The 13,897-nt window shown below is 41.6% G+C and overlaps 1 protein-coding gene and 1 pseudogene across 3 annotated transcripts in view; both read right to left on the minus strand.

Moving 5' to 3' along the window:
• Positions 1 to 491: 491 nt before the first annotated feature.
• UBE2G1 (ubiquitin conjugating enzyme E2 G1) overlaps positions 492 to 13,897 on the minus strand; it is a 96,360-nt gene continuing 82,954 nt past the window's right edge. For all 3 annotated transcript variants that reach the window (XM_004058312.5, XM_063700526.1, XM_063700525.1), the window contains exons 5-6: positions 11,933 to 12,056; positions 492 to 1,577 (exon numbers count right to left, since the gene is read on the minus strand). In XM_004058312.5, coding sequence (XP_004058360.1) covers positions 11,970 to 12,056 — 87 coding nt within the window. In that variant the 3' untranslated portion in view covers positions 492 to 1,577; positions 11,933 to 11,969. The remainder of the gene's footprint in view (positions 1,578 to 11,932; positions 12,057 to 13,897) is intronic.
• LOC115931373 (uncharacterized) lies at positions 10,801 to 10,975 on the minus strand (annotated as a pseudogene).

The raw sequence follows: 13,897 nt of genomic DNA on the forward strand, positions 1-13,897 counted from the left end.
ACCCCACAGAGCAGAGATGCACGAATTCTCACTGATTCTCACAATCAAACACCATGTCCCATCTGCTACTGTCTCAAGTTCTATCCCTTATAAGCCAAAGACTACTTCCCACACACAACCTCACAACAAACATGAAGGAGCCTAAGGCCTGCCTTTAACACTGCACATGTTCATTTTACCATTTGCTGAAGTTGTTTTAGAAAACTGTATGATATGAAATATATTGAAGCTCAAACATTAATCACATCCAAGTGTACTATTGTTAGTGATGGGATCTATACGTCAAATAGCAAAGCATTTACCCCGTAATGCTTTTAGATTCACAGAAGAATCTAGATAGAACCAAATACATATACTGCCATGGCCATGTGATTTTCAAGTATTAAAAGTTCATTTGCATAAGGAATCAACCTGAGATTTTCCTAAACCACTTCTCTGGCATTCAGTATTATAGCCTTCATTCAATACAATAAAAGCCAACAACTTGACAATTATTGAAAAAAAATTATATTTTGGAAGAACTCACTACATAAGGTGACAGAATTCCAAAATCAAATTACATGAAAATATACATCGCAATTTCTTTGTACAATAGGTGAGAAAAATCTGCAGTATAGAAGAATAGAGGCAGAGAAATATGAAGGACTAAGGAGAAGGGTATGAGAGTAAATAGCATTTGTAATAGCAAACCCAGAAGTTAAGTAGAAAGCCTGTAGCTGTGCATGCTTCATTTATCCAACCTTAATACCAGGCAACTGAAGAGGGAAAAGTCAGATTTGCTATTGTTTGGGGAAATTTTCAGTAAGTTGAATTAAGAACCATCTATTTTTAGTTCTCAGGGGTAATGACTGGGATCAAGAGCTCACAACGGCCAATAAATGTTATTGCTATATCCAATCCAAGAGGTGGGTGCAACTAGAATACAAAAAGGACAAAGCACCTAGTGATGACTCCTTCAAAGTCATCATTAAAAATCAAGTAATTGCTCATTAAGTATTTCAGTATTTGAACTAAATCATTTGAGAACATTCTGGCAGGTAAGAGATAAAAGCAAAGGGGAGTGTGTCAAAACAAAGAAGATACAAAAGTTTAGTAAGTGAAAAGAGTTTAATGAAGCCTCAAGGGTTTAAGGGAAATTAAATGGAAACTTTTAATCCTAATTGCTTTTCATCTGACATGCTTAAAGGAATCCTTTTAAACTGATAAGAAACAATGAATAGGAAAGAAAACCTGCTAAAATCTTTTAGAATTTACACGATTCTTATTCTACTACAAGAAAGCATTATTTGGTACAAGGTGTATTTGTGGATGTACATGAACAGTATATATATTATCCGGATCATGTTGTGCTATGTACAGGTCTTTACAATTCTTCCTGAAGGTTAAAACAGTTCATTAGAATTCAAAATGCGTAATCATCTGTAAGTTGGCACTTGTTAGGCTCTTGTCAGCATTGATAACTGGCATGTTTTATTGCAGCCCAGTTCCAGCCAGTGTTTGCCAACTTGTACAACAGAAGTCCAGCAATAGGTGGGTAGAGTGCAGGAAAAACAGTGCCATGTTTCTCAATTGGAGACCTACAACAACAAAAACATTATATAGTCAATTCATCAATTACAAAAGAATTAACTGTAAGTAGGTTTTATCCATATTAGATTTATTTGGCAACAAATCCTTAACCTCATTCTGAGCTCACTTTGTTTCTATCTATTATGGTAGCTCACAGCCACGTGGGTATATTTAATTTTAAATGTAAATTAATTGCCATTAAGTACAATTTACAATTTAGTTCCTGAGTCATGCTAAGCACATTTCACGTGCTCAGTAGTCACATGTGGCTAGTGACCGGCAAGCTGAACAGCACAGCTCTATCTTTATCATCACAGAACGTTCTACTGGACAGCGCTAATTTAGATTTTTCAAATACTTCAAATGTCTTTCAACTTATATTAAATCTAGAATCCATAAGAGAAGATTTAAAAGCCAAGTGATTTGGAAATTTACAAACATTTGAGGATGTTCAGAGAAACAACTTAAGATTGCCACACTTCCCAACTTGCTAAATTCTATCCAACTCACTATAGCTCCCTTCAAGCCCATTTTCTCCACAAAGCCTGCCACAAATGACCCTCCATCGCAATCACAGTTTCTAAATGTTTTGAATCTGTTGGCCTCGTATCATCCAGTTAGACTGTAAGTCAAGAACACATCTACATAAAAAGCAGCACCGCCTCATCGAGTTCTGATGTACCAAGCAGCATGCTAAGCGCTTTACAAACTCACTTTCTGAATGCTCACAATCATCATTATGAAGGAGGCTCGCCTCTAAAGCTGAGACAAGTTCACATAGCCAATAAATGGCTGACTTTCCTGTTCAAAAAGTTAGAAAAACACCAGGTTGAAGTTTTTGTTTGTTATTTATTTGAGACAGGGTCCCACTCTGTCCCTCATGCTGGAGTGTAGTGGCATGAACATGGCTCACTGCAGCCTCTGGGCTCAAGTGGTCTTCACACCTCAGCCTCCCAAGCAGCTGGGACCACAGGCGCACACCACCATGCCCAGATAATTTTTAAATTTTTTTTGTAGAAACAGGGTCCTCACCACGTCACCCAGGCTGGTCTTGAACTACAGGCTCAAGCAACGCTGCCACCTCGGCCTCCCAAAGCGTTGGGATTACAGACATGTGCTACTGCACCCAGTGGTTAAAGCTTTAAAAGTCTCATTTGACTATTAGACTTTTCAGAGTCTTTATTATATTAATATGTGCTTTGAAAGGGGGGTGGGTGGGGGCGCCAAGGACAGCAGAAAAGGAAACACCTATTAGGATTGCATCTTTAGGTCAAGTGTTCCAAAGAACTCAGAAACTCTGAATCCATTGCCATGCACAATTTTGGGCAAAAGAAACAGAAGATGACTAAGAAATCAAGGGATATAATTTTAAATTCCTCACAGAGAAGCCAAATATACTTAAGAGTTATGACAAATTTTAACTCGCACCAGACATGTTCAAAATTCAGCATGCCTTCTAAAGCCCAACATGAACTTATCAATTTTTTTTTTTTTGAGACGGAGTCTTGCTCTGTCATCCAGGCTGCAGTGGCGCGATCTCGGCTCACTGCAAGCTCCGCCTCCCTGGTTCACGCCATTCTCCTGCCTCAGCCTCCCGAGTAGCTGGATCTACAGGCACCTGCCACCACACCTGGCTAATTTATTGTATTTTTAGTACAGATGGGGTTTCATCCTGTTAGCCAGGATGGTCTTTTTTTTTTTTTTTTTTTTGAGACAGAGTCTTGCTCTGTCGCCCAGGCTGGAATGCAGTGGTGCGATCTTGGCTCACTGCAAGCTCTGCCTCCCGGGTTCCCGCCATTCTCCTGCCTCAGCCTCCCGAGTAGCTGGGGCTACAGGCGCCTGCCACCATGCCCGGCTAATTTTTTGTATTTTTAGTAGAGACGGGGTTTCACTGTGTTAGCCAGGATGGTCTCGATCTTCTGACCTCCTGATCTGCCCGCCTTGGCCTCCCAAAGTGCTGGGATTAGAGGCGTGAGCCACCACGCCTGGCCAAATTGATCTATCTTACAATCACTCAAATGCAACCATACCAAAAGCTCTGTTGTGGGGAGAAAGAAAGCCATTTAGACAACCTCCCTACAAGATCCTGAGAGGTAGAACGACTGCTATATGTCTTTCCAAAAGACATGTACCAATCAGTGTAAATGGCCCTTAGCAAAGCATGAAATGTGCTAAGTAACAAATATATCACCTTCACCAGATACACGTATGCACATACATATTTTTATTAGAAAATCAAAAGACATACACTGAAACCCAAGAGATGGCCAGGCACAGTGGCTCCTGCCTGTAGTCCCAGCACTTTGGGAGGCCAAGGTGGGAAGACTGTTAGACACCAGGAGTTCGAGACCAGCCTGGGCAACAGGAGACCCTTGTCTGTACAATAAATAATATAATTAGCCAACCACGGTGGCACATGCCTGTAGTCCCAGCTACTCGAGAAGCTGAGGTGGGAGAATAACTTGAAGCTAGGAGTTCAAGGCTGCAGTGAGACATGAGTGTACCACTGCACTGAAGCCTGAGTGACAGTAAGAGTGAGACCTTGTCTCGAAAAAGGAACAGAACAGGGCAGGGGAGGACGCCACTGCACTCCAGCCTAGGCAACAGAGCAAGACTCCCGTCTTAAAAAAAAACAACACTAAAATCAGGCGACCTAGCCTTTTAATAGCAAAGATCCAGTTTTAAACAGCATTACCCTTTTCAGCAGAGGAAAAAGAAAATCTATCCCTCTTCCCTTTTAATAAAAATTATACTAAATTCTAAATAGAGAAAAAGGCCTCAGTACAGAAAAGGCAGGTTTTGTCATTCTTTTCTCCAGAAAGATAAATGTGAAACTGAATTAACCAGCACAACACTGCAAATAAATGGTGCTGACTTGCAACAGTCATTTACATTTTAAGCATATCCACTTCGCAGAATTTGTTTCAGTATTAATTGAAATTATATCAATTGCACCTGTCATTTGCCTCATATCTTCTCAGAATTATGCCTGCTTTTTAACCTAAAAATCTGGAGATGGTTTACCTCCAAAGAACTTGAGTGTCTTATTCTATTTATTAATATTTCTAAAACTAGAGTCAAGTCTTTAATTTTCCATATGGCTACAAAACTTAATCTTTTAAAAAGATCTAAAAAAATATAAAACAGACCAATGTGCTCCCAAATAGAAGCCACTTTTTGATGTTAATGACAAAAATAAAAGTAATTCTTCAATCATAGGCAAGTATTTCAATGATCTTAAGTGTTTCAATGATCTTGTAAGTGAAAACGGCCAATACCAACTAAGTTTTCCCCATTACCCTTCACAAAAAAAATGCTTCCAGAAGTTCCAAATCACCCTACACAGCCACCCAGTGTACTCCTGCTCCGTCACCAATCCGCTGACTTTTTCCCCCACACTGGGAACGTGCTGCTCGTCTTCTTCTACCATGAGATTGGTGAGCAGCTCTAACACCAACTTCCTTTCTGAGCTCTCTGTGAGAACGCACTCTCCTAACTCTCCTGCATGTTACCAAGCCAGTCTCTGTCTCTTCCTTCTGTACCCTAATTGTGCAGTCTCCAAGTTGTTGTCCTTGCCCTGGTAAGTACTGCTCTCTACACCAAACAGATCTTCATCTCTACTCTGGAGACTTGCAATGTCACCAGCAGCCCTACTTCTAACCTCTATCCTAACCACCTCAAATTGAGTCATGGTCTGCTTCTAATCCCACTAAAGCCCCCCCACCCTTTTTTTTTGGAGACAGAGTTACCCTCTGTTGCCCAGGCTGGAGTGCAGTGGTGCAATCTCCGCCTCCCAGGTTGAAGTGATTCTCCTGCCTCAGCCTCCCGAGTAGCTGGGATTACAGTCGCGCACCACCGTACTGGCTAATTTTTTTGTGTGTATTTTTAGTAGGAAGCGGTTTTGCCATGTTGGTCTCAAACTCCCACCCACCGATCTTGGCCTCCCAAAGTGCTGGGATTACAGGCGTGAGGCACTGCCCCTGGCCTCCACTGAAGTTTTTAATGTGGTTTAACCTTACTTTATTTTATGCTTGGTCTACCTGGCTAGACAAACAGCTCTTTACAGGCCAGTATAGTGTATCTACTGCATTCTATGTGTTCCTTCTTTCCCCAAGAGGACAGTGCCTTTGCAAATGTGTGAGAAATAACTATAGATTCATGCCCCACATCTGCAACTAAGTAAGGCAGGCAGCCTTCTACCTTACTGTGCTGAGTTACGCAATGCATAGTACTTATTCTGGGTCAAGTTCCCTAGGAAACGGATTCTGAGGCAGAGATTTGAGGTTTGTCAGGAGGTGCTCTCAAAAACAAGAGTGAGGGAGGCAAGCTTAGACAAAGGGAGAAGATGAACTAACTCAAGGCAGTTGAAACAGAGGCCTCAGTCAATACTATGTCAGAATGACCTTCCCGAGAATTCCCAAACAAGACAAAAGAGCCAGTTGACCAAGCCTTTGTACCAACCCGACTCCAGCCGCCTAATCCACTAGTCACTGTATGCGGGTAAGCACCGGCGATTCCTACAGGGGAACTCAGCTGTGCTTCACAGCAGGCAAGGTTCCCGAAGCTTGGGAACGACTGCCTCCCTCAAGGCAGTCTACCCACACCTGGCTCACCCTCTCTCACTTGCTGCCTCTGATGAAGCCAACTGCCATGTTGTGAATTGACTTATGGAGAGGTCTTCAGCAGACAGAACTGAGGGAGAACTCCAGCCAACAGGCAGTGAGGAGGAACTCAGTTGTGCTTGGAACCAGCTGCACCCCAGTTGAGTCAACACCTTGACCACAGCCTTATGAGAGACCTGGAGTCAACCAAGCCACACCCAGATCCCATGGCCATGGAAATCATGAGATAATAAATGTTGTTTCAAGCCACTAAGTTTTAGTAATTTGTTACAGATAATAAATGTTGTTTCAAGCCACTAAGTTTTAGTAATTTGTTACGTAGCAATAAAGAACCAATACAGTCCCTCTAGCCTTGGTGCGGAACAGAGTCCTCCTGTCCAGTGGTATACAAAGTAGCCATGGTTCTGATCTGTGGCAAGGGGAGACTTTGTTTCCTTTTCCTCTCTATTCTTCCTACCCCACAGCTGAATTAGAACATAAGGGTACTAATAATCTCTATATAGGACGAGGTATAAACACTAACAAAATGTGAGATAAAGCCTGGGGTCAAGTGGCACCCACAGTAATCCGTGCATTTTGAGAAAATATGTGTGGGTCATGGACTTGAATGTAGATAAATACGTATTTTCAAATAATCTTAAATTGATTTTTCAGTTCAGCCCAGACAGACGATACATTTTTCAAGTGTTTATAGTGAGTTTTCGTTCACGTCTATGTCCTATCACATGACTGAAAACACAAAAAATACTCAGAAAGTGCATGGTGACAAAGCCGTGAGAAAAGCCAGCCTTCAAGAAGAGACAGGTGAGGCTGCTGACTATTCAGTCTACAAAGCCGGCCTTGGGGAAACAGGTATCTTTTACATTTTTTTTTTTTTTCTGAGATGGAGTCTCACTCTCTTGGCTCACTGCCTCTGCTTCCTGCAGCCTCTGCCTCCGGGATTCAAGTGATTCTCCTGCGTCAGCCTCCCAAGTAGCTGGAATTACAGGCGCCCGCCACTACGCCCAGCTACTTTTTGTATTTTTAGTGGAGACGGGGTTTCACCATGTTGGCCAGGCCGGTCTTGAACTCCTGACCTCAAGTGATCCACCCATCTCGGCCTCCCAAAGTGCTGGGCTTACATGCATGCGCCACCGCGCCCGGCCTAAGGAAACAGGTTTCCATGGTATAAAGCCTAAATACAAAAAAATTGTGTAATGGCAATGACATTTAAAAATTAGGTGCACATCTCAATAAAAAGAAGACTGACTCATTTATTTAAGTATTTGATTGTCTACAGCAGGGGTGCCCAATCTTTTGGCTTCTCTGAACCACACTGGAAGACAAATTGTCTTGGGCCACACAAAATACACTAACACTAACCACAGCTGATGAACTTAAAAAAGAAAAAATAAAAAAAAATCTTGACGTTTTACGAAATTTTACCAATTTGTGTTGGGCTGCATTCAAAGCTGTACTGGGATACATGTGGCCCGCAGGCTGCAGGCTGGACAAGCTAGCATACTATACTCTGAATATCAGACAGATGAGTGAAATATAGACCCATTGTTAGAACACATTAGTGATTTTGGTGTGATGTGTATTTAATTCAATTTTTAAATGATTACACTTTTAGTTCAACTAATGACTGGTTTAGGTACTTACTGAGGCATTTACTTCCTAAACAGATTTTTAAAAGATGGTGAAAATAGGAATAATTTTTAGACTGCATGGTATATCTGGTAGTAAAGGGGAACACTTCTGGTTATAATAAGGAGATCTGAAAGCACATCTAAATTTTTTCTAGAAACTAGAGATATTAAACATGAAAACAGGATAAATGGTGGACAGACTGTAGCTTTACTTCTGACTTAAACCTTTGCATTTGATACATTTAATCACAAAAATAAATTAAAATTAAGATAACCCAACCATTGAAAAATACAAAAGCCCATGGCCAGGCACAGTGGCTCACGCCTGTCATCCCAGCACTGTGAGAGGCCAAGGCAGGTGGATCACTTGAGGTCAGGAGTTCGAGGCCAGCCTGACCAACATGGTGAAATCCCATCTCTACTAAAAAATACAAAATAAGCCAGGAGTGGTGGCACACACCTGTAATCCCAGCTACTTGGGAGGCTGAGGCAGGATAATTGCTTGAACCTGGGAGGCAGAGGTTGCAGTGAGCTGAGATCACGCCATTGCACTCCAGCCTGGGCAATGAGAGCGAAACTCCATCTCAAAAAAAAAAAAAAAATGCCCAAAACAGATCAACACGTACTGGCTGATGTGCTGGAAATCTGACTGTAGAACATAACAGGCACTGTGTACCAGTGGTGAAAGCAAGGACTTGTCAATAAATGGTACAGTCAACAGTTACACATCAGGGAAAAGTAGGGTGAGTGAAGTTCAACCTCTAACTCATACCATACACAAAAATCAATCTCAGTGGATTCAACACAAATATGAAAAGCGAAACAAAACAGATTTTTGGTGGTTAAAAAAGAACAGGCTCTCTAGCCAAGAAACGAAAAGTAAAGTCCATAAAGGAAAAGACTAATAAATTCACCTGCATTAAAATTAAGAACCTCAGGCCAGGTGCGGTGGCTCATGCCCGTAATCCCAGCACTCTGGGAGGCTGAGGCAAGAGAACTGCTTGAACCTAGGAGGCGGAGATTGCAGTGAGCCGAGATTGCACCACTGTGATCCAGCCCGAGCGACAGAGCAAAACTCTGCCCAAAAAAAAAAAAAAATTTATATATATATATATATATATATATATATATATATATATGAACCTCAGTTTGTCCAAAGGATACCACAAAGAAAATAAAAGGACAAGTACACAAATCAACAAACTGAAAAAGTAATCTAAAAACCTGAACACGCAATTCACAGAGAAAACCTCAATGGTCAAACACATGAAACGATATGCAATTTCATTGGTAACTAGGGCAATTCATATTAAGTCCACAATATCCAGATTTAGATAGATAGACTTTTTTTTTTTTTTTTTTTTGAGATGAAGTCTCACTCTGTAGCCCAGGCTAGAGTGCAGTGGCGTGATCTCGGCTCATCGCAGCCTCCGCCTCCTGGGTTCAAGTGATTCTCCTGCCTCAGCTTCCAGAGTAGCTGGGATTACAGGTGTGCACCACTGCACATGGCTAATTTTTTGTATATTTGGTAGAGACAAGGTTTCACCATGTTGGCCAGGCTGGTCTTGAACTCCCATCATCAGGTAATCCACCTGCCTCAGCTCCCACAAGTGCTAGGATTACAAGTGTGAGCCGCGGCGCCTGGGCTTTTTTTTTTTTGAGATGGAGTCTCACTCTGTTGCCCAGGCTGGAGTGCAATGATGCAATCTCAGCTCACTGCAACCTCCGCCTCCTGGGTTCAAGTGATTCTCCCATCTCAGCCTCCTGAGTAGCTGGGACTACAGGAGTGCACCACTACACCTTGGTAATTTTTATATTTTTTGGTAGAGATGGGGTTTCAGCCACATGGACCAGGCTGGTCTTGTAAGTGATCTGCCCATCTCAACCTCCCAAAATGCTGGGTTACAGGCATGAGCCACCATGACCGGCTGGGAATCTTTTTTTTTTTTTTTTTTTTTGGAACGGAGTTTTGTTCTTGTTGCACAGGCTGGAGTGCAGTGGTGTGATCTCGGCTCACCGCAACCTCCGCCTCCCGGGTTCAAGCGATTCTCCTGCCTCAGCCTCCTGAGTAACTGGGACAACAGGCGCACGCCACTGTGCCTGGCTAATTTTTTATATTTTTAGTAGAGATGGGGTTTCACCATATTGGCCAGGCTGGTCTTGAACTCCTGACCTTGTGATCCACCCGCCTCGGCCTCCCAAAGTGCTGGGATTACAGGTGTGAGCCACCGCACCTGGCCACAAAGGGAATCTTTATCCTTGCCAATGGGACTACGAAAAGAAGGAACACTTTAGAAAACAATTTGGCATTATCTACTCAAAATGACATACGTGTACTCTTGATTTAAGAATTCCACCCCAAGTATATACCCTAGAGAACCTCTTACAGTACATGCAAATCAGGAAACAAGGATAGCCACCCTCTATAACAGAAAAAGAACAAACACCCCTACACCAGTTCAGAAAATAACTGCAATGAGAATAAGGAGTAGAGCGGTAATTTACCGAGTGTAATAGTACACAGGTGAAATGTACCTATTTGCAACACAGATCAATTTGAAGAATATTGAGCAATAAAAGTAACAGAGGAATGCATTCATTATCATTCCACATATAAACAGTTCAAAATCATGAAATACATTGTTTAAACATGCAAATTTGGTAAAATTATGAAGAAAAGCCAATAGTAAACCCAGAATTAGCAATATGAGAAAGGGACAGAAGAAAGCAGTGGAGTGTAGGGGACAGAAGATAATGGTAATGTTCATTTTCTTAAAATAGGTAGATTCAAGATGTGCCATGGATTGTGATTTTTCAGACAGTGTATTTCAGTTTCTCCCTCAACCCCCACAAATCAATAGGTCTTTTATTGAGTAATTTAAATATCACGAATAGGTCTTATGAATCATCTGGCATCTTGTTTCTATAGCTGGACAACTCTTAGACTTTATTCACCAACTTGCAGAACTATTCCTTTTTCAGAGACATAGATACTCAATAAAAATTTTCTGCTATGTTTTTAACTGTTGCAGCTTGCTGAATCAAAGCAGCTGAACTTGAAACAAGCTCAATATTGTATCCTTTGGTGCTCTACACCTTCAGAAAACTTCTATAGTAACAAACTATAGAAATGATCCCTGAAAGGATAGTCTTCACTTCAGTTTCTATCATTTCAATATTTAATTTTAAAAGAAGAGACCAAATAACCCACATGTGAGCAATTAATCTATATTATTTCCTCTTCTAAGGTGGATGGGTGCCTTCCATCTTTGACTCCTTTCTAGACCTAACATAAAACTGTGGACAGATGTTATACAATAAAAGGGAAGTTTTTAACTACTGGCCCTATCTGTAAAGACCAAGGAGACAGAAGACCAACTTTTTGTTTGTTCGTTTTTTGTTTTTTTCTGAGATAGAGTCTTGCTCTGTTGTCCAGGCTGTAGTGCCACGGTGCAATCTTGGCTCACTGCAACCTCCGTCTCCCAGGTTCAAGCGATTCTCCTCCCTCAACCTCCTGAGTAGCTGGGATTACAGGCGCACGCCACCAGGCCCGGCTAATTTTTGTTATTTTTAGTAGAGGGGAGGTTTCACCATGTTGTCCAGGCTAGTCTCAAACTCCTGATCTCAGGTGTTCCACCCGCCTCGGCTTCCCAAAGTACTGGGATTACAGGCGTGAGCCACCACGCCTGGCCAGAAGACCAACCTTAAAGGAATAGGTAGATGACTAATAGTCTTGCCTATATCCTACATAATACAGTATATGAAGATACATTAGTGCCCAAGTGATCAGGATGCTAGATCAAAAAGTCAAACAAAGAAACTAAACTGAAATAAGAACCTTATCATTAGAAACTTTACCATCAGTGAAAAGAAACAGACCACCAGCATACTAACCATATGAATGCAGAATATCTAGTCAAAAACAGCTGGGTGTCTTAGGAGAAAAGCAAGCAGATTATACGGTAGTTTTGAGAACGAGACTACAGGATAATACCATTAAAAAATGAAGTCAATGAAAAAATGTAATTCAAATACCCAAATCACACAATTTCCAAAAACTAATATGATACTTACAAAAAAACAAAAGTATGATATTTAAAATAAACTTACCCTGAAATAAGTGAAGTTACTAGCTGCTAAATAAATGTCACTCAAAAGCAGTCTCTTGGCTTTTTCTTACACAGCGGGCAACTTTTCTTTTAAATTCTCCATTTCTATCTTCCCTCCATTCTTTCTGTAGATTAAAAAAGCAGTATCAAGTGATTTCATGCAAACTCCCCTTTATAATCTCAAATATTTATTTTAATTTTGAATGTAATCCCTTGGTGATTTGTACACTTCAGAAACATTATAGAGTTGATAAGGCAGAAAGCAGTTAGACATACTTTTTCAAGACACTACCAGGATATACAGGCAGAAATCTCCTATGCAAATTACCTCTACATTAAAAATTATCTTTAAAAAAGAAAAAGGTCACAAAAGAACATTTACAGTTTTGTATTACACTGAAATAGAAAGCTAAAATATACCAATAAGACATTCAGGCCAGGGGCCGTGGCTCACGTCTATAATCCCAGCAAGCTGGGAGGCCGAGGTAGGCAGATCACGAGGTCGGGAGTTTGAGACCAGCCTGACCAATATGGTGAGAGTAAAAGTACAAAAATTAGCCAGGCGTGGTGGCACATGCCTGTAATCCCAGCTACTCAGGAGGCTGAGGCAGGAAAATCGCTTGAACTGGGGAAGTGGAGCTTGCTGTGACCTGAGATGGTGCCACTGCACTGCAGCCTGGACGACAGAGCGAGACTCCATCTCAAAAAAAGACATTCAGTTGGTAATCTGAAGGATTACCAACTCTCCCTATTGGAAACAACCAGAAAATAAACATAAAAGTGTCTGCAACATAAGGTAGATAGGTGGGATGCATCCTATTGAGATGATACTAAGTACCATTTCTAGTGTAGAGGAAAATATATGACAATTATCACTGTCACTGCCTGACATACAAAAATGGAACAGAACAGTGGGGTAATGAAGGGAGGGGAGGGAAAGGGAAGGGAAGGAGAGAGAGGAGTTGGAGGAGAGGGGAAACAAAGGGAAAAGGGTCTATTAAACAGAGGCCTAAAGAAGCTAAAATTTGGAAATGGCAAATCTGAGAAGAGCCTGAATAAAAAGTGGGGCTGAGGCCATGCACAGTGGCTCACGCCTATAATCTCAGCACTTTGGGAGGCCGAGGCAGGACCTCAGGATCACCTAAGGTCAGGACTTCAAGACCAGCCTGGCCAACATGATGAAACCCCATCTCAACTAAAAGATACAAAAATTAGCTGGACATGGTGGTGCACGCCTGTAGTCCCAGCTACTTGGGAAGCTGAGGTGGGAGAATCGCTTGAACCTGAGAGGCAGACGTTGCAGTGAGCCAATATCGTGACACTGCACTCCAGCCTGAGCGACAGAGCGAGACTCTGTCTCTCAAGAAAAAAAAAAAGAGGGCCTGAAAATAGAGATTAATTGAAAGTCTGTATACTCAACATTTTCCCTCACCTATATCCAAAATTTTAACACTTTCCCAAAATAATAATATATAAACTTTATATAAATATACTGAAGAATACTATAATTAGAACCGCTAGGCTGGGTGTGGTGGCTCACATCTGTAATCTCAGCACTTTGGGAGGCAGAGGCCAGGTGGATCACCTGAGGTCAGGAGTTTAAGACCAGACTGGCCAACATGGTGAAACCCCATCTCTACCAAAAATACAAAAAATTTAGCCAGGCATGGTGGCACGCGCCTATAATCCCTGTTACTCAGGAGGCTGAGGTGAGAGAATCGCTTGAACTCGGGAGGCAAAGGTTGCAGTGAGCCGAGATCATGCCACTGCATTCCAGCCTGGGCGACAGAGCGAGAATCTGTCTCAAAAAAAAACAAAAAATAAATAAAAGAACTGCTAGTGTGGGTACTGGTGCCAAAAACAATTACTCCTTCATTTTGGAATTTAAATGACACCTCTTCCTCCAACCCTTACCCTTACCTTCAGTTTAGTAGCTTTGTCATCCAAATAGCCATATAGCTTTGAG

Source organism: Gorilla gorilla, chromosome 19 (assembly GCF_029281585.2).
Source record: "Gorilla gorilla gorilla isolate KB3781 chromosome 19, NHGRI_mGorGor1-v2.1_pri, whole genome shotgun sequence".
Classification (NCBI taxonomy): domain Eukaryota; kingdom Metazoa; phylum Chordata; class Mammalia; order Primates; family Hominidae; genus Gorilla; species Gorilla gorilla.